General features: G+C 38.5%; 1 protein-coding gene across 3 annotated transcripts in view; it reads left to right on the top strand.

Annotated features, from left to right (window-relative positions):
• grm4 (glutamate receptor, metabotropic 4) overlaps window positions 1-19,193 on the top strand; it is a 357,400-nt gene extending 338,207 nt beyond the window's left edge. For 2 of the 3 annotated variants that reach the window (XM_022675670.2, XM_022675669.2), the window contains 3 exons: window positions 1,175-2,110; window positions 15,070-15,319; window positions 17,822-19,193. In XM_022675670.2, the coding sequence (XP_022531391.2) occupies window positions 1,175-2,110; window positions 15,070-15,319; window positions 17,822-17,871 (1,236 nt within the window). In that variant the 3' untranslated portion in view covers window positions 17,872-19,193. The remainder of the gene's footprint in view (window positions 1-1,174; window positions 2,111-15,069; window positions 15,320-17,821) is intronic. The other variant, XM_022675673.2, reaches the window with a different exon arrangement.
• The last annotated feature ends 1,110 nt before the right edge of the window (window positions 19,194-20,303 follow it).

Below are 20,303 nucleotides of genomic sequence, written 5' to 3'. Positions count from 1 at the left end.
AATGTTTTTCTGTACTTCTGTCTATTATTCGTTAAATCCAACTCAATGCCACTTTACAACCTAAACATGTTACTGCATATTACATTTACTGTTGATAAAAAAAAATATTATGTGTGCAATGTCCTAAGGCTTTAAGACTGTAAGGCTGTGTCCAAGCAGCACACTCTGGAACACAATGCACTACTTACGGTGGTGTCCTTTTTATGAAAAAGAATGTAACTTTACGTTTTTTACAAGATTTTTGGCAGTTAAACGTTAGAAAATTCCAAACCCTCCTAGTCTGTTAGCAGAACAAGACATTATCCAAAAGCCTTATTTATTGCAGTATACTTTTGTTATTGCTCTTATCACTGACCTCGCGTGTAAAGCTGGTGTGAACTCCTCGACAGCCAATGAGGTGAAAGCTCAGGTCAGTGAAGCTGCTGAACGCAGGACATTTCTAAACAGGCATTTAAACTCAAAGCCAAAGTTGAATCCAATCAACTACTGCACCTATTGCTGACACAGATTTGCAAATGCACATACACAGCCCTTCTGTTCTCTGTAGAGAAGCAAATAAACAACCTAGTGGATATAACAGAGGGGTATATTACAGAGGGGTATATTACAGAGGGGTATATAACAGAGGGGTATATAGCAGAAGGGTATAAAATCCCCCAGTATCGAACTGTGGAGCAGTGGAACCGTGTTCTCTGGTATGATGGTGCTCCATCCAATACTTTTGAGATTTGAGAGTTGTGGAATTGGGGATTATGTTTATTTTTAATCATCCAAGATGATCCTGATCTCACTAGTTTTACTGTCCTCTCAGCAATGCTGGAACATCTTCTCTGGACAGTAGAGAAAGCATAATACAAAAAAATGAATAAACTCTTTTTAAAACTCTTGATTTTGAATGAAATAATGAATGAGAAAATAAAACACAGTACATCTAGATATAGATGGTAGATCTAAAAGTATACTTATACTTTTTACTGTAATAAAAGCATTGAGCAAGGACTGAAGAAAGCTTACAGTAGGTCCCGAAATTTGCACACAGTTAGCTGATGCCTCAGAAGATCGATTAGTTAACAGCTGTCAGATGTTATAATAGCAGGACATGATGCATTTGTGTTTGTCTCTGAGTTACAGGACATTGTGGATAGTAAGCAGTTTTTGCGCCTGTGTCTCTTAGGTGCCAGCAATACAGTGGCCAGGTGGAGTGAAGCAAGTGCCCTCCTCCATATGCAGCCAGCCCTGCAAGCCCGGCTGGCGCAAGAAGATTGTGAAGGGCATCCCCTGCTGCTGGCACTGTGAGCGCTGCGACGGGTACCAGTACCAGGCCGACCCGTACACCTGCAAGATGTGCCGCTTCGACATGCGCCCCAACAAGAACCACACGGGCTGCCAGAAAATCCCTATAGTTCAGCTGGAGTGGAGCTCACCATGGGCTGCCATGCCTGTCCTCATCGCCATCTTGGGTATCATGGCTACATTGTTTGTGGTAGTCACCTTCGTTCGCTACAATGACACGCCAATCGTGAAAGCATCTGGACGTGAGCTCAGCTACGTCCTGTTGACCGGCATCTTCCTCTGCTATGCCACAACATTCCTGATGATCTCCACACCCGGGGTTGGGATCTGCTCACTCCGACGCATCTTCCTAGGCCTGGGGATGAGCATCAGCTACGCTGCTTTGCTGACTAAAACCAACCGTATTTACCGTATTTTTGAGCAGGGGAAAATGTCAGTGAGCGCCCCTCGCTTCATCAGCCCGGCGTCGCAGCTGGTCATCACCTTCAGCCTGATCTCAGTCCAGCTCTTAGGAGTGTGTATCTGGTTCATGGTGGACCCTCCCCAAGCTTTCATTGACTATGAGGACCAGCGCATGGCCAAACCAGAACTAGCGCGAGGCGTGCTTAAGTGTGACATCTCAGACTTGTCGCTAATCTGCCTGCTGGGCTACAGCATGCTGCTGATGGTCACCTGCACGGTCTATGCCATCAAGACGCGTAGAGTGCCAGAAACCTTCAACGAGGCAAAGCCCATCGGCTTCACCATGTACACCACGTGCATCATCTGGCTAGCGTTCATCCCCATCTTCTTTGGCACTGCGCAGTCCACAGAAAAGGTAAGGTTTTGCTCTCTGACTCCATTTTTTTGGTTTGGTTTTGAATTTTATTGATTCTGATTCTTACCAAAATCAAGTGTTATTTAAAACATGGTGAATGCTACTTTAATAACAGTACTGAGATCTATTATAACATTTGACTAATCCATGCTGGGATCTGCTGGATAGTCAGAATATCTCCATAGAGGGAAGTGTGCTTTTGGTTTTAGCACCTTGGTCATCATAGGATCTCTATAGATACAATATAGCAATAGCGTACAAGAAATCTTAGATCATACCATAGACTGTGTATAGCTGGACAGAACATCGTCTCTCAAAAGTGAAGCCACCACAGGTTGGGCGCCCCCTGCTGTTCGGTTTCAGAAAGCCATGTAACCCACCCATCCCCATAGGTTTCAATGGCAAAACAGACAACTTTCAATCACTTTTTTTTTCTAATATACTGTAATTTTACCTCCTTTATTTAAATGCAACAGCTGGTGTAACCTCTGCTTATATTGTTACATTTTTATATCCCCACAGAATTCGTTTTTTAAGGGCTTTATTCAGCTCTATTCAAAACAGGTGTGGTTATTGTAAAAGTGCTGGTTATGGGCGGGACCAGTAACAGACCGTCAGCTCCGCTCCGCCCCGCTCTGCAGCCTGTGACCTCGAGGCAGCCCTCAGGGGCGGAGTTATTCAAATGAGTAGGCTGCTCTCCACATTCTTTCTCCCTCCTCTGGTCTCTACTCGCAGACTCGGGTTTCAGGATCGCCAACATGGCGGAAGATTTTGGCTTCATTTTCATTGAATGAATGGGAACGGCGACACGGCGTCCATCTTTTTTTACAGTCTCTGGATCATACTAACATTTTAATGCTGAAGTATCAACTCAGAGGTGTAAAAGCAAAGGAGTGGTGGATAGAAGAGGGGTATAAAGTCCCCCAGTATTGAACTGTGAAGCAGTGGAACTATGTTTTCTGGATTGATGGTGCTCCATCCAATACTTTTGAGATTTGAGAGTTGGGGAATAGAGCATTAGGTTTATTTTAAATCATCAATCATGATCTCACTAGTTTTACTGTCCTCTCAGCAATGCTGTAAAATATAGTGAAATGTCTTCTCTGGACAAGGGAAAGCAGTCTAAAAAAAAAACAGGATAAGCTCTTGATATTGAACGTAATGATTAATAGTTTGGTCCATATAGTTACAAATACCATAGTAAAACACCTACATGTAGATGGTAGATTTATAAGTATACTTTAAAAGTATAAAAAGCCTTGTGCAAGAACTGAAGAATGCTTACAGTAGGTTCCGAAATTTGCATTTTTACTCAAATAAAAAGTGTTAAAGTAATGTAAAGGGGAAAAAAATTACACTAAGGACGAAAGATTAGACCACACCACAGGACCATATAGTGCACTACCCAACCCCACCCCCCCTAGCGAGTATAAACCAATAGGGTGTCGGAATATGGGTATATGTTTATACTTCTCTACATCCAATCCCAATTAAATCTATCACTCTATCTGGATGGAGGGATTTATCTGGATAGGGTTTTTTTATTGCACAATGACAAGCCGACATGAAAACAAGCTGAAATGTAGTAACAAGGAGTAACGAGGCTATTTTTAAATTGTAAGGAGTAGAAAGTTCAGATAATTGTGCGAAAATGGAAGGAGCATAAGTAAAAAAGTTGCCAGTAAAAAAATGAATCCAGTAAAGTATAAATAACCAACATTTCTACTTAAGTAGGATAATGAAATATTTCTTCTACATTACTTGGCAACTCTTAGGAAGATGACTCAACAACTGAGAAAGTGTGTAACACTTTCACCACAAAAGCAACCACTGTTCTGTGACCTTTTTTTTCCCTGGTTAGCTTTCTCTTCATTGATAAAGAGAAAGGAGTATCAGAGTGAGGTGCTGGAACTGTTTGTGGAGTTTGTGAGTGTAGCTAACATTCGAGCCAAACCTTTGAACATTTTTCTCTGTCCATCTTTTATTAAGGCTATGGAAGAACATACCAAAATGAAACATGATGACATGTTACAAAACACGTGGGCTAGAAGCCAGAAGCATCCTTATAGTATTAAAGAATTGCAGATTTTGTATTTCAAGAAGAAAATGTTTTAGTATAAACTTTGGATGCAACGTATTTTGGTGTTTTATTGAATCCCCATAACATAAGTACTGCTAGCCACTGATACATTTTTGATCAAAACATGGGCCAATTAATGCAAATACCCAATAAATTCTAATATTTACAGGCATATATGAGTAGCTTAGTATCTCCTGAAAATAATATTATCTAAAGTGTGTTACTTTCTCCTATACATACTTGGTAATATCCAGATTAATGTAGGTATGTTAGATCTAAGATTATATTGACGCATCAAAACTGAATCATTACTGTGGCTCAAAAGTCGTGATAGAAACCAAACCCTGGGGGGCACCGAGTGGTCCAGCGGTCTAATGCGCTGCCACTATGAGTGGGAGGTCGCAGGTTCGAACCCCTGCTCATGCAGCTTTGCCATCAGCTGCCAGGTGCTTAGAGGGAGCAAAATTGGCTCCCTCTGGGGTGGGTAGATGGCGCTCTCTCCCCATCACACTTAAGGTGGCGCTGGGCGGCAAGAGGTGTCTGTGAGCAGATGAATCGGAACCTAGCCGCTGTGCTTTCCTCCGAGCGCGCTAGCTGCCCAGGTGCTCAATGATTCATCCGCAGCAGCTCGAAAAAAAGGGGGGAGGTGTGTGCTCATCCGCATCCTCCAAGGGTCACAGGCGTCGCTGGTGATGGGGACGCACAAAGGGGGGGGGGGACAATTGGATATCCAAATTGGGAGAAAATGGGGAAAAATCAGAAATAAAATAATTAAAAAAAAAAGAAAAAAAAAGAAACCAAACCCTGGGCACACTGATCTGTTGCATCCCTAGTAGAAACCGAAAAAGTAGAGCCAAAATTCGACATATTTAAGCAGGTACCCAGTTCTTGGAATGTTTGGAATTGTTGAACCGATTTGGAGTCTGAACCATGTTGCGATACCCAATCCTTCTCCAAAGTAAGACGAAAATCTGACATGGCTTTTACAACTTCAGCTACTTACAAAATGCAGAGAATACAAGGCATTTTAGTGACAGGCAGCTTAGCCGAGAGCAGTGTAGTGCTTTATTTTTGCCTCAGATCAAGTTGCAACCAATATGTTATGAGCTACACTGTAAGAGCTTTTGATCAGCATATTAATGTGGACATGTGCAGCTGGAAGACAAGAGGCTTCTTCTTCGCTAATCCCGCTCTGAATCTTCAGAGATGAAAGAGGCTTTGAAAAACGACAAGGATATCGAACATCAGCTTTTTTGGAGATGATGTAATCCATTGACAGCAAGTGTCTTGGAATAACAAACAGAAGAGAATGGGAGTTGTACTCAGAAGGAAATCCTTTCAAGGCAGAATTTAATTTCAGCTCACACAGTCTTACTCTGCATTACTTATTTTAATCAGAAAACCTGGGACCTTCTGTCAATGGGATTTAGATAAGAGTTTTTACGCTCTCCCTCCTTCAGTTCTGCTACATGTTATTTAATTAGCGTTGTCCTTTAGAAAAGGCTGAGCACGCCATGTCATTATGGAGATCATTTTGTCTTAGGGCAGGCACAAATTATTTTTCTGAACCTTAATGACTGGCTATGGAGAGTAAATGAACGGTGAGATGGTGGTTTGGTTACAAGATTGTCCCAAACCTATCATGATCAACAAATAAAATGGACAAACTAGGGCTGGAAAATACTGGAAAAATATTTTGTATTATACTATTTGATGATATTATGTTGATGTACTAAAAAAGTAACACACAGCACCATTTAGAACGATCAAGCATGCAAATTAATGTGAAGTCAGCCACACCCTCTTTTCAAACTGCTGCTGATGCAGCACTGCCGAGTAGCATCACAGTGCGCTCGGAGGAAAGCGTAGCGACTCGATTCTGATACATCAGCTCACAGACGCCTTGTGCTGTGGACATCACCCTTTGGAGTGAAGAAGCAAAGAGCGCTATCTACCCACCCTGAGAGATAAAGCAAGGCCAATTGTGCTCTCTCAGGGCTCCGGCAGCTGATTGCAAGCTGCATGAATGGGATTCAAACCAGCATAATTTAGTTATTTTTTAGCATAGAACAGCATGGTGCAAAATTATTGACAGAAATATTGACATTTAAAAGTGTTTTATAGGTTTCTGAAAGAAACACAAGAATATACTACTAAGATTCCCTTTTGGCAAGTTGGTTTGATATGCAAAGATGTAAATCTTGATTAGCCCACTTTTGGAAATCGAATTAAAACTCTAATTTGATTAACCGAATCCGATTAACCGCCCAGCACTAGGCCAAAAAGAAGACGACTTCAATGAATTACTCGAAAGCCTCTTTTCCTGCTTCCCAGCTAGTCACCTTTCTTCTTCTCAAAGCTGCAGCTTCCATAAATAATCAATCATTACCCATGTTCTGCCGCGTGGTATCAAAGGGAAGCCGGACAGAAGCAGGAATTTGTCTTGGCTGAAAGCTCGACAGGCTTTTGGGAATTTCCACACTGCGCTGGCAATAAAGCAGAGCACACCACGTGACAAATGTACACCATTAAATGTGCATCAAACAACTATTGCTGAGAAGAATTAACATTTCAAAACAGCTGCAGCTCAATATCATCCGAGCTGACAAGCAGAGCCGAGCCTGGCGAGGGTGAGATGACATGTCTTTTAGTGCAATTAAATGCCTCTCTTCCTTCTGGCACTTGATTTACCTTATCTGTCCGCCCGTTCGCTCATCACTCGCTTACGGCCGAGCGTCTAATCAGCACGCCCACTCCATCATTTGTTTGTCATTTTATGTCAAACCCAACATAATGAATGTCAGCTGGAGCTTTATGAATCATTTAAACGAGGGCAGGCGGTCTGGTCTCTATAGTATATAACTAGCACACTTAGTGCTAACTGTATAGGTAAGACTAATGTTCTCTCATCCTGCTCACTCTGACTGGTGGGAACTGGACCATCTACAGCTTTCTTTGAGTTTCTTAGATTTTACCACATTGAAAAACCTCTGAAATATAATCAAGAGGAAGATGGATGATCACAAGCCATCAAACCAAACTGAACTGCTTGAATTTTTGCACCAGGAGTAAAGGCATAAAGTTATCCAAAAGCAGTGTGTAAGACTGGTGGAGGAGAACATGCCAAGATGCTGAAAACTGTGCTTAAAAACCAAGGTTATTCCACCAAGTATTGATTTCTGAACTCTTAAAACTTTATGAATGTGAACTTGTTTTCTTTGCGTTGACTGAAGTCTGAAAGCTCTGAATCTTTTTTTAATTTCAGCCATTTCTCATTTTCTACAAATAAATGCTGTAAATTACTATATTTTTGGGGGAGATTTGCGAGAACTGTTGTCCATAGTTTATAGAATAAAACAACAATGTTCATTTTACTTAATCATTTCCCAGAGCTGTACATTGGCTTAATTTGTTAGAGGTAAATTACTAAACGTCTGGGTCTGATGTAGGTCAGGTCTGATGTGAATCAACATTAAGAACAATCTCAAAATTACTTAATAATCCAGTCATGATTTATCAGATTTCTGTTATCTAGATATCTAATTATTCAAGTGGCCATGCAAATTGCAAATTCCAGTTTCTAAGTCATCTCTATATCTATCTGTATCTTTGCAGTATGTCTGAGAAAGCTATGTACTGCACTGCATGCTACTAGACAGTATAAAAAAAGAAGATCCATATTTGCTGGTGAAATGGGTCCATGTTTTCAGAAAGCCATAGCAAGAAGTTTGATGTGTAAATCATGTGCTTCTTTAACATCATTGACTGTCTGCAAAGAGTAAAAATCCGATTATTGCCTTGCATTACATTGACTCATCCCATTCCCATTATCTGAGCACCCAGAGGCATGTAAAGGCATTGATCAGAGCACCGCCAAAATCAGATTTTCTGCAGTAATTGGATTAATGAGCACATGTATAAACACAGTGTATTTTAAGATGAATTCATATTTCATTAAATCATAATTGAATATGACATTTGATTTATGAAATGAAATTGAAAATAGAAACCTGTTGGAAAAGAGTAGATTTACCTTTGAATGGAAACAGTGGCTTATTTTACAATAAATATACACATATCTAACAACTAAATGTAAGTGTATATTAAATATTTTTTGTTTTAAAGAATATATTTTGAAAGTGTATGAATGCTGAAATTTAGGAATGTAAGAGAAAGAAAATAGTGTTTAAGTACAAAAAAAATAGAAATCTTGTAGACACTTAATTTTGAAATACCATTTTCATTTGAAGATACCATCATAATTTCCAGATACAGCCATAAACAGAGTAATCATTAACCTGCCCAATAATAATGGGAGCATGCGTGTTCACTATCATGAATGGTTTAAATGCGGAGGCTGAAATCTTGTCTTTTTGAAATCTCTCCTCTGTGAAATGTTCGTAAAGTGTGTCTCTAATTCTAATGACCGGCTGATTCAGAAGCCTGCGTCCAGCTCTGCACATCTGGACTTCAGTGGTATAACAAATCCAGGCAATGCTGCGTGTAGAAACCCATAGTCTGAGATGAAAGGACTGAGCTTGACATTGAGCTCCAAGTTCAAGTCGCCCATCCCACGTCATTGTGCTGCAGAGCTATTTGAATCGGCCCCTCTCACAATTGCAGGCTGTCGTTGAGGTGCTAAATGGCTGACTTACTGGAGAGTCTCTGCCATTGTGTTGTTGACAGAGTAATTACTGTCTCTGTGTGTGGGAGAACGAGGTCCACACCTCTTATTACGTACAGGTGTGTTTCAGAGCTCCAAGAAGCTCCATATGAGGTCCCCGTCTGTCGTCTGATGCACAGGGGGAAAGTTGTCATTTTAACTGTGGGCCTAAAAAAGATTGCTGCAGTATTGTCAGGTACACTGAAGTCGACTTGGCACTTGTGAGGCTTTTGCACAAGCAGGTGATAACAAGCACTGTCACACCTCTACGTCAATGACACATAACAGTTCTCCACACCACGCAACACCATGTCTACAGGGGGAGCTCTAGCTCAGATCTAATGTTTGGAGCTTTTTGTGTGTGTGTGTAAAACACCTACAGGTATATGCAGACGAGAAAGTAAGATAATTTGGCTTCATGGAAAATGATTAATAGAAATCGTTCCAATACCATGCAGAACTTAATGTAAATTGATCCTGACATAGGGATTGCCTACTTAAAAAAATAATGAAATTTTGTTTTTTGAGAAGTAATGATATTTTTTAAACTTTTAATATCTAATCACCTTCAGACAGCCTGTAGCTGTTTTAGTTGATTTTTTTTATTTTACCTCATTATTTATTTTAATTAGTTTGTCTTTTTTATTAATCTAATTTTATGTTTTACCATTTAGCCCTTTTATTTTATTTATTTTATTCATTCCATCCTTTTATTTGTTTTGTTACTGCCTTTACTTTTGGCCTTTTACATTTTTATTTCATTTATTTTCTCCCATTTATTTATATATATATATATATATATATATATATATATATATATATATATATATATATATATATATATATATATATATATATTATTTTATTTTTTTTACTTATTTTTATTATTTATTTTAGTTCCGTCATTTACTTTTTTTTTTTTTAAATTTTGGTTATTTTAGTTCTTTGTTTCTTTAACTGTGTTTATATTTTATTGTTCTACGTATCTTCGTCTCTTCGTTTTATTGCTCTACATTTTAGCCTGTTTGCATATCCTTTTATTTTTAATTATTTTATTTTTTTCTTAATTAAATCTTACTTTTTTCGCTTGTTTTCATATTTTAAACTTAATTTTCAATCCCTTTAATTTTATGTAAGCTCAGCTACATTGAAAATGAGGGTTACTGAGTGAAAAAAAAATCACTACGTTCTATCTGGTAGAGTGAGTACAACAAAAACAGAAAAGTAATCATATTTCCACATATAAAATATAAATGTGCTTTACAAATTTTGCTGAAATTTAACCCCTTAACAGGCTAGAATGTTTTCATTTTTCTGCCTGAAATTACACCCCTAAATCTTATGGATTTCTAATCAAGCACTACATAAAAAGGTTTCGTGTTTGATAAGGAACGTTACTGAGAAGCATATTTGTAATTGCGATAGAAAGTATAGAAAAAATTGTATTAATATAATTAATAAAATCCTAAAAAAAATTAAATCAAAACAAATTCTGAATACAAATAGTTCATGTCCTCCAAACCTTTAGTTTTATTATATATGTCTAGTTTTTAGGTCTATTTGCAAACCTGCAGAATTTGGGTTGATTTCTGTTACTGATCTGAAATTATTAGGTTAAGTAGAGAGAGAACAGGCAGCTTCTCCAAGTGTCCTGTAGGAGATTTCAAAGCCCGCTTTTACAATGCCGCTCTTCCCCTGGTCCCCCCGCCTTCCCAGTAGCATTGATAATGTTAAGTTCAGGTAAACTAACGCTAATAAACTCTTACCTCAGACTTGGTGATTCAGTGCTCGGGCAGTTTCACCACGTCGAAGCTCCAGAGTGTATATTAATGTATATTTAACGTGGAATCAACCGGAGATCCGATTTAAACCTACAGTTACTTACACAAGAAAGCTAACGCTAACTAGCTGCTGTAAACAGAAGCTGTGAACAGAGTAAACAGTGCTGTTAGCAATTTTTTTTCTTTTGAATTGTCCATGTGAGTTTTAGAAAACTGTAGACAGGCAGCTATATTCTTTTTGAACACAGTACAATACACAACTGTAACAGTTTACTTTAAACAGAATTACTTCTCATTATCTGTTTATTAGTGCTTGCAGTTAAGTTATAAAATCTAATGTGTAGTTGGTGTAATATTTATTTGTCTATAGAGTCATATAGAGTGTATAAATCCTCCATGCCCCACATTCAAGTTCAGCCTAGGAAAACAACTGCTGAGTCACAAACACTCTAGTGGTAATTACTTATGACTGGGGTCACAGCTGATTTGTTCCCGTCACTCAAGCTGACGTCTCACTTTTGCTGAACTCACTTTAGATGAGGTTTACAGATAAAGCTGCTTTAAGTTAGAGGTTAGCCTCTCTCACAGTGCTTTGTATAGATTTGGCTGAAAGCTACAGTGAATGTCATGAGGGCTTTGTAAGAAAGTCAGCATTCTCCAAGATCTTGGCAGCTCTCACATGGGGCAGGTCTCTCTAAAGCATCATTATGTAACAGTGTGAAGGATCATGATAAGATCACTGTAGCGACTGGAGCGTGCTTACAAAGATACTTCTCTACCATCTTGAATATCTCTGCTCTAGACTCAGGGATGTTAGGAGTACTGACACTGAGACTGCTGTTGAGTAAGTGATGATTTACTCAAGGACAGTTCAAAACTGTGAGTTTCTACATTACTGAATAACTACTTGAGGAAATATATTGTCGCTGTCTAATGAAAAACAGTTGCCAAAACAGCAACTTTACAGGAGAGAGAAAAAACCTTGTAAACTTTCAATGGAAGTCAATGTATAAAGAGTTTATTTTAGGTTATTTTGAAGAGTTTCTATTGGTCCGTTCATCAAGAAATTTTTGCACAGTGTAAGGGACAGTTTGTCTATTCAAATTATGTAGTAAACTAAAAATTGACAAAAATGGAGATGGTATTGTGAGAGTTAGTTATGACCTTTAGTCCATATAACAATAGAAATAGACAGTATGGTACTGTAAAATTGATGAATTGCAGTATGATGTTAGGGCCAAACTTGGTAAATTGATTAATTTGCATTGAAAAACAAATTTACAGTTAAAGAACTATTTTTTTGTATCACTTTGCTTGGATGGTCCATTAATGATGCCCTTATAGATGTTCACTTATTGAACTGATATTCCACTAACATTCAATGTTCATTTTGTGGTTCACAATGCTAATGATAATCGTTTATTAATGATTAACCTATAATAATTACTCTAACCTTAAATCAAACCCTTAATCTAAATCTTAAAGGTAAGAGTAATTCAACATTCAATAGATAATCAATCACATTCAACTAAGAATTCAGTTGCATTTAATAGACATTTATTTAAATGTTAGTTGAGCATCTATGCAACATTAACCGTGGACCATCCAAGTATAGTGATACCCAAGTTTTATTTTTACTCTATACAGGATATTTGGAAAAATCAAGGTGCAACAATCTCAAGTAATAAACATACTGTGATTTAACTGTACTGTTAAATAATAGTACCATAGTGTCAATACTAGAAAAATGCACGTACATAATTATCTAAGTAAACCTTTGTTGAATACAACAAAAAAATAATAATAAGCATAATGTCGTGTATGTGAATATTTCTAAATATTTCCTTTCACTTAAAAGGAGTCATGAAAAGAACTCAATATTTAATCCAACTGATATATAATTAACCACATCTACTAGTGAATCTAAAAAAAAAATAGATTATCATTTAAAAGTTACTTTGTTTTAGCAATCCAGTTTAAAATGTAAAACTCATATGTTATATAGATTTGAGTGATCTATTTTAATTTTATTATTATTATTATTATTGGTGGTGATATATTATGATTATGACTCACAGCCATTGAAAACTCAAAAATTAGTGTCTCAGAAAAAATTTATATTATATAAGACCGATTGGTCCTTTACGGCTGTATTACAAGTCCTGCTGGAAAATGAAATCTGCATCTCCATAAAAGGAAATAATAGGGAAAACACTCCACTGACTTTGGACTTGATAAAACACAGTGGACCCTCACTGACCATGAGTAAATTTTAGATTTCATTTGGATTCATCACTGTGTGTGTAATAAATTCAGAAATAAAGTAACTTCTCAATGATATTGTACATTTTTGAGATGCACTAGTATAGAGACTTAAGGGGGGCTTTTATTCTATACATCATACTTGGTTACAGGTTATTGATTTCTTAAGTGAAAGCAAGGCAATTGAGAATGCATTGAGATGTCAGAGATGGTGATGGTCTGATGATGATTACTTCACATGCAATTACTTGGTCTTATTGCTCTGGCTAGCATTCGCTTATCAATCTGTAGCAATTTGCGCACACACATCAGCTGAGGCGACTGAGAAGTGATGGTGAAATAAGTGTGTGAAGTAAGTGTGTATCGTTTATGTCTCAATGTTTTTTTTCAGGACCAGTGCTGGGTTTGGTGTCTTGTCTTCAAATCAGTTGTACTTCCCTGCTGGCTGTAAAATCGTCAGACCTGTACAGGTATAGATTACCTGGTTAAATGTGACAAACAGCTCTCAGAGTTCAATAGGCAATTTGGAAAAACTCAGCTGTTCCTTGATTTGCAAGGTACTTTGGGGACATCTCAACCGCGCAGGCCGGGTCTCGCTTCCTGCCTCTTCGTGCCGCTGCGGTAGGCGGCTTTGTTGACTTCCGCTCTTCAGCAAAGTGCAAAGCACTGGTGACTAAGTATCCACATGCTGCGTGTTGACAGTTCCCCAAAGGTAGAGCCCAGCACTGCGCCGTGGTCCTCTGCCTCCACATCCTGAAGAAGTTCCCTCCGCCTGGCTCGGCTCTGTCCGGCCCTTCCTGCCTGCGCCGAGACTCCGACTCTTCCCCCAGGACAATGGAGAGAGATCACAGCGATGAGTCACTCTTAATCATAGTGCACAGAGGAGCTAGTGCTGAGGTCATGTCTGGGGGAGCACAAACACACAGCAGTGTTTTAAAGCAACAGCAGGGGGTCCGCAGCGGGGCCGGAGCGAAGCAGAGCCATTAGTGTATTGTGCAAGTGTGGGAGGTTGAAAACAGCGTGCGCACGTACATACACCAGCACTGCAGGCTTGCTTTCTATGGGCGGCACGTCATTGTCAAAAATGACGTCAAGTGACTGAGCATTTATCAGGACCAACAACTTACAGAGAAACTGACATTAACTTTTTTTTTTTTTTTTTTACACTTTTTTATTTGGCATACTTTCATGTATCTTTTGCTGAATGTCAGATAACATGACATTAAATAAGAATTTAAATTAAGATTGGATGGCAGCATTACAGGGGTTGGACAGTGAAACTGAAACACCTGGTTTTAGACCACAATAATTTATTGTCCCAACAGACAGTTCTGGTGGAAACAGGAGAGATGAGGTGCACGTTGAATTCTGCCGAGATTTGGGTTTGCGTCCACAGTTAATCCTGTTGGATGTGGTTGGTATGCTGACATTACCCTGGATACCGTGGCTCTTAATACATCACAAAGACTTGCTGTCTTGGTCACGGAGGCGCCAGCAAGACGTGCACCAACAATTTGTCCTCTTTTAAACTCTGGTATGTCACCCATAATGTTGTGTGCATTGCAATATTTTGAGCAAAACTGTGCTCTTACCCTGCTAATTGAACCTTCACACTCTGTTCTTACTGGTGCAATGTGCAATTAATGAAGATTGGACACCAGGCTGCTCCAATTTAGCCATGAAACCTCCCACACTAAAATGACAGGTGTTTTAGTTTCATTGTCCAACCCCTGTATATGTTGTACACATGTGTATGTTCACACTACCCAAGAAAAGAACAATTCAAGGAAATCACTGATCCACACTTCCACAAAATTCATATCCATGAGGAGTGCATTAATAAACGTCTGACTAGCAACTAGAGATCTGCTCTGACAGAGATCTACTGTGATGACTAGACGGAAGAAAACAAAACAACTTTATGTAAGGCTCTGCAAATGGCCTAATAACGTCTTACATGCTTTAATCAGCAGGTGAAGTGTTCTCCTTCTGTGAATCCAGTCGTGCTGAAATCATCCGTGATGTGAGGGTTATGTCATGCCAAGTACTACAAACATTATGAACCTGATCTCAGGTGACAGACAGACGGTAAGCGGAATGTGAAAGATGTAGACACTAATGGGTGTTTTTTTTCCCTTTTTCTTTCTTGTTCTTCTATCTCTTACTTCGGCAGATGTACATCCAGACGACCACTTTGACCATCTCAGTCAGCCTGAGTGCCTCTGTGTCTCTGGGGATGCTCTACATGCCCAAAGTCTACGTGGTTCTCCTTCACCCTGAGCAGAACGTGGCAAAGCGCAACACTCGCAGCCTGAAAGCTGTGGTCACTGCCGCCACCATGTCCAACAAGTTCAACCCCAAGGTCAGCCTACGGCCCAACGGAGAGGCCAAGACTGAGCTGTGTGAGAACCTGGAAACTCAAGGTGAGATGGCTTAGAAGAGATCAAGGATACTACTAGTGCATCTCTAAAAATTAGAATATCATTGAAAAATAACTTTATTTCAGTAATTCAGTTCAAAATGTGAAAATATAATATATTAAATAGATGTTTTACACACAGAGTGATCTACTTTAAGTGTTTTTAAGTATTTATTTTTTTGTTGATGATTATGGCTTACAGCCGATGAAATTCCAAAGATCAGTGTCTCAGAAAATTTGAATATTATATAAAGATGAGACCAATTGGTACTTTTTGCAGTGTGGGCAGTGTGCCAATTCCTGCTGGAAAATGAAATCTGCATTTCCATAAAAGTTGTCAGTAATTTTTTACATTTAATTTGGAAATCAAGGGACCAGAGTCTGGAGGAAGAGTGAAAAGACTCACAGTTCAAGCTGTATGTAATATATAATTTTATTTTGAGTTTTTTTTACTCAATTACTGAAATAAATATATATTTTTAATTATATTATATATTTGTTTCTTTTTGTGAGATGCACTAGTGGTATTCATTTCATATTAATCAGTGCAGCATGCTATTTTGTATTAGTACACAGAATCAGAAACCAGAATTAGATCAGAACTGTGAAGATGGCTTTATGGTTGCATTGGTGTTAAAAAAAAAAAAAAAAAACTCTCTGCACTCCACGTTTTATCAGATGATCTAAGCCCAGATCAAAATTTCACAAATAGGATATTTAAACTGGCAGACAGCCCACTCGAGACTCAAGGTGATTTGCACATACAGAAATATTCAGTAACCAGAATCATGAGAATCAGAAATGATTATTTTTTTAGTTTTCAATGACTCTCAAATGGTAGCAGCTCTGCTGCTCACACAAATACATAAAATAGCAGATAAGACTGTGCTGATGAGTACTTAAGAATCCATTGGGAGTCTGCCTTGAGGCTTCAACAAGCATCCAATTTCATTGGACTCAAAGCACAATCAAATGGAGTAAGCCCTACCAATTGAAGAAATAGCACAACCCAAAAGGGGCATTCTGAAATGGCAGGCAATCTACTCATTCATGACTGCTGATTTGTGTTGGAGTGTCCATTGTAATTCTATGATGAAAACAACCTTCATTCTGAGGCCAGGGCAGCTGTCATCTAAATAGGGCAATCTTAACACATCACTCCCTTCTAGTAAAAGAGTGAATTGGCGGTTTAATGCACTGCTTATCGTCTCCTCATTTGGCAGATGAGACAATCCTCAAACATCGCTCTCATCTCGCAAAAACGTTAAATTGGCAGCGTAGTTCATTGCTCAGGCACGGTCCAACGTAAATTACCAAGAGGCAAACTGGTTGGGTTTCAGTAGCATACAAGTCTCTCGCTGAGCTGCTAATTTGAATATGTATAAAACAGGGCAGCAGACAGATGGGCTTTGTACAACAGCAGTAAATAAAACCATAAACAGCTGAATCAGCAGAAACTACTTTGAGCGATTATGCATTTCCACTCCTCCAACCTGCGCAGGCAGAGATAGGAGAGCCTGTGGAGTAAGATAGCTTCAGCATTCAAGAGAAATTACAATATGATTTTGCTCTGGGAACAAAATTATTCATGCTTAGATAAGATACTCTCCTCCGTAAGTAATAAGTACAATTCAGGTAAGGCTCGTAATTGCTTTTAGAAACTGGAGCTTTTTTTTTCTTAAAAAAAATAATAAAATGTCATCTCAAACTCAGCGGTGGCCAAAAACTGTCTGTTATACGGCTGACACTGTGACACAGCCAACATTTAACAGTTTAATTTGCTTTCAGGCAGTGTACTGACAAGTTAAGGGAGAGCTACAGTATCAAAAATTCAAAATATCAAAAGCAGATCATTGGCTACCCAGTGTTGGCGTATTTTTTACACTATATGGCTCATTTAAAATCCTTTAATTTTCCGAAAAAATCATCAGTGCGCCTTATATAAAATCCGGTACGCTCAAAGTTCTAGTTCTTTCGTCTTTTAGAGGTGAGTATTATTGACCTGTAGCCTGTTGCTAACCCTTGCTAGCACTACTGGAGCAGCATTACCATTAGCTGCTAACTGTGCTAAGCACTTGCTCTTTTGCCTTAGTGGAAATATGGAAGCTGACTTTTTGTTAAGAATTAGTTTTGTTTACGGTGAGACCTGTTCAATTAGAAGGAAAGGAAAACAAGGCAACACCCTTGTTCCTTACTAGTGTTGAATAATGCACTTTATAATCCAGTGCGCCTTATGTATGAAAACAGACCAGAAAATAGACATTCGTTGATAGTGCACCCTATAATCTGGTGCTCCTTATAGTGCAAAAAACAAGGTACCGTTGATAGGGGGAGTCTTATTGAGTGGGTTGGGTTGATTGGCCTTCCAAATTGGGAAAAGAACAACATAAAATTAGAAATTCATAGTTTAAATTATTATTTCACAAACTTTTCCATAACACGAGCAATCCAGACCTTCAGGATTTAGAAAGAAAAAAAATCTCATTCTGTCTCATTCTTTTTTCAGGACTTAGCCCCAAACAAACATACATCAGCTATAGCAACCATGCAATCTAGCAAAAGTGCTAAAAGGCCACTTCCTAAGAGTGACTTGTGGAAGACAGCATCTAAAGATGAACCACTCTTATGGTTTCCAGATGGAGGAGAGATATGAAAACGACCTGCGGACACCACGGAAATGTTCTGGAGTTCTGGTCACAGAAGATCCCGAGGAGGAAAATTGGGACGTCCACAACGTTTCAGTGATGGCACTGTATGTTCCATGCTCTGGTCTTCAGCAGAACAGTCTCCGTGCTGGAACCACCTGCGAAAATTCCATTACAGCTTGTTTGAACCTGTTCTACTTTCAGATGTCATACATCTGATGTCATACACTGCAGAAGGACCAAACATCAACATCAACTTTCAGGTATGCATACACAGAGGGGTGTCTACAATAAAATATCTTAAAAAAAAAAAAAAAATCAAGAAATCTCTTTTTCCCAGCAGGGTTCCTCATGTTTTCCTCTTTGAGATGGCAACAGCAAAGACCATTGTTTACAGATGTTGAGCATGCTGGTTTTGGCATCCTGTGTTGTGTTGGTTTTTTTTTAAAGAACATATCTGGAATGCTTTTAAAACCATGTTGCTGTGTTGTTACCACAATATGAGCCCTTGTGATATCAAAACTGTTTTTGGTGTATGGAGTGGTCTTTGGGGTAATGTTCGCTTGTGCTTGAGTACAAAAAAAAAAACGTTTATTAAGTCAACATACCCTGCGCTGTGGGCCAAAAGCACTCAATAGCCGTCACTGCCAATCATGCTTTGGCACAATTTGAAACCACGTTTAATAGAAGGGGTGACATTAAAGCACATTGAAAGTCTTCTAGGACTCCAAAATCCATTCAACTCCCAGTGTCCTATTCTGTTTGGCCAGTAAAAAAAAAAAGGTTTAAAAAAAAAAAAAAAAAAAAGCACAGTATGCATAAATCTTTTACTGAGTTATAGAAAATAACTGTAGGAAAGAGCAGGTAAGGTACTAATATGAAGCACACAGACAGGCGTTATACTGCAGCACAGCATTTTGTGGATGTTCTGTGAATTTAAGATTCACTTCTTATGATTTTTCCCTCTGTTTTTCTTTACTTTTTTGCACTGTTTGTGTTGCCAAAATATGTTCATGTTGACAGTGCTAAATGGCAACTTAATGTGTGTTTCCTGATTGGTAATGTTTGCATTTCGTCCTAGGAAAAAAACTGGAAAAAAAAAAACTGAAAAAAAAAAAAGAAATCAGAAACAGTGCCTGTACTAAAGTATTTGTAAAATAGGAAAATTGAGGTATGTGAAGCATGATCATTTTTATACATACGTTGTTTCTAATAAAAGTATTTTTCAAAACTCATTGTATTTCTTTCATTGTTTCTGACCATAGCATCAGTGTAGGATAATTACAGGGGTTGGACAATGAAACTGAAACACCTGTCATTTTAGTGTGGGAGGTTTCATGGCTAAGTTGGAGCAGCCTGGTGGCCAATCTTCATTAATTGCACATTGCACCAGTAAGAACAGAGTGTGAAGGTTCAATTAGCAGGGTTAGAGCACAGTTTGCGAAAAAAAAAATGCAATGCACACAACATTATGGGTGACATACCCACACCCTTTTGTTCAAAAGAGGACAAATTGTTGTTGCACGTCTTGCTGGCGCATCTGTGACCAAGAAAGCAAGTCTTTGTGATGAATCAAGAGCCGCGGTATCCAGAGTAATGTCAGCATACCACCAAGAAGGATGAACCACATCCAACAGGATTAACTGTGGATGCTGTAAGAGGAAGCTGTCTGAAAGGGATGTTTGGGTGCTAACCCGGATTGTATCCAAAAAACATAAAACCACGGCTGACGGCTCAACTGTTTCCACCAGAACTGTCCGACAGGACAGTAAATTATTGTGGTCTAAAACCAGGTGTTTCAGTTTCATTGTCTAACCCCTGTAATTTGTTGTATGAATAAGTTTATTTGCTGAAATGTGAACCTCTGTGACACAAACCTGTGTGTTTTTTTTTAAGTTGCTTTATATTATCTGGAAATCTTTTTTTTTTTTTTTTTTTTTTTGCGACAGGATAATTTAAAATGACAAAATTACAGATTACACATTGTTTTAACTTAACTAAACTTAGTTTAGTCTGCTTTCCTTACTGTTTATTCTAACCTGCATGTTAGAATCCTTCCAATCACATGACTGTGGTATTGATGGGATTCAAATGTATGTCCTCCTGTCTTTTGACAATCATGCAGTTAGACAGATGTACCTTTCTAGAGGTGAAACCTTCTGAATTTCTATGTACAAAAAAAAAAAACAGTAGGTACATTTTCTCAGTACTGTGTTTTTATATAGTGTAATTTCACAGCTCTACAATATCACAACAGTCTAATTGATGCTTATCATCTGTGATGAGACCATCCAACCCAATTTCACCCCTTAGCCCTACCCTTTACCCCTACCCCTCTGTTTT

Source organism: Astyanax mexicanus, chromosome 5 (genome assembly GCF_023375975.1).
Source record: "Astyanax mexicanus isolate ESR-SI-001 chromosome 5, AstMex3_surface, whole genome shotgun sequence".
NCBI classification, from domain to species: Eukaryota; Metazoa; Chordata; class Actinopteri; order Characiformes; family Acestrorhamphidae; genus Astyanax; species Astyanax mexicanus.
Note: the sequence above shows the minus strand (reverse complement) of the source record. Positions and strands in the feature narration are given on the sequence as shown.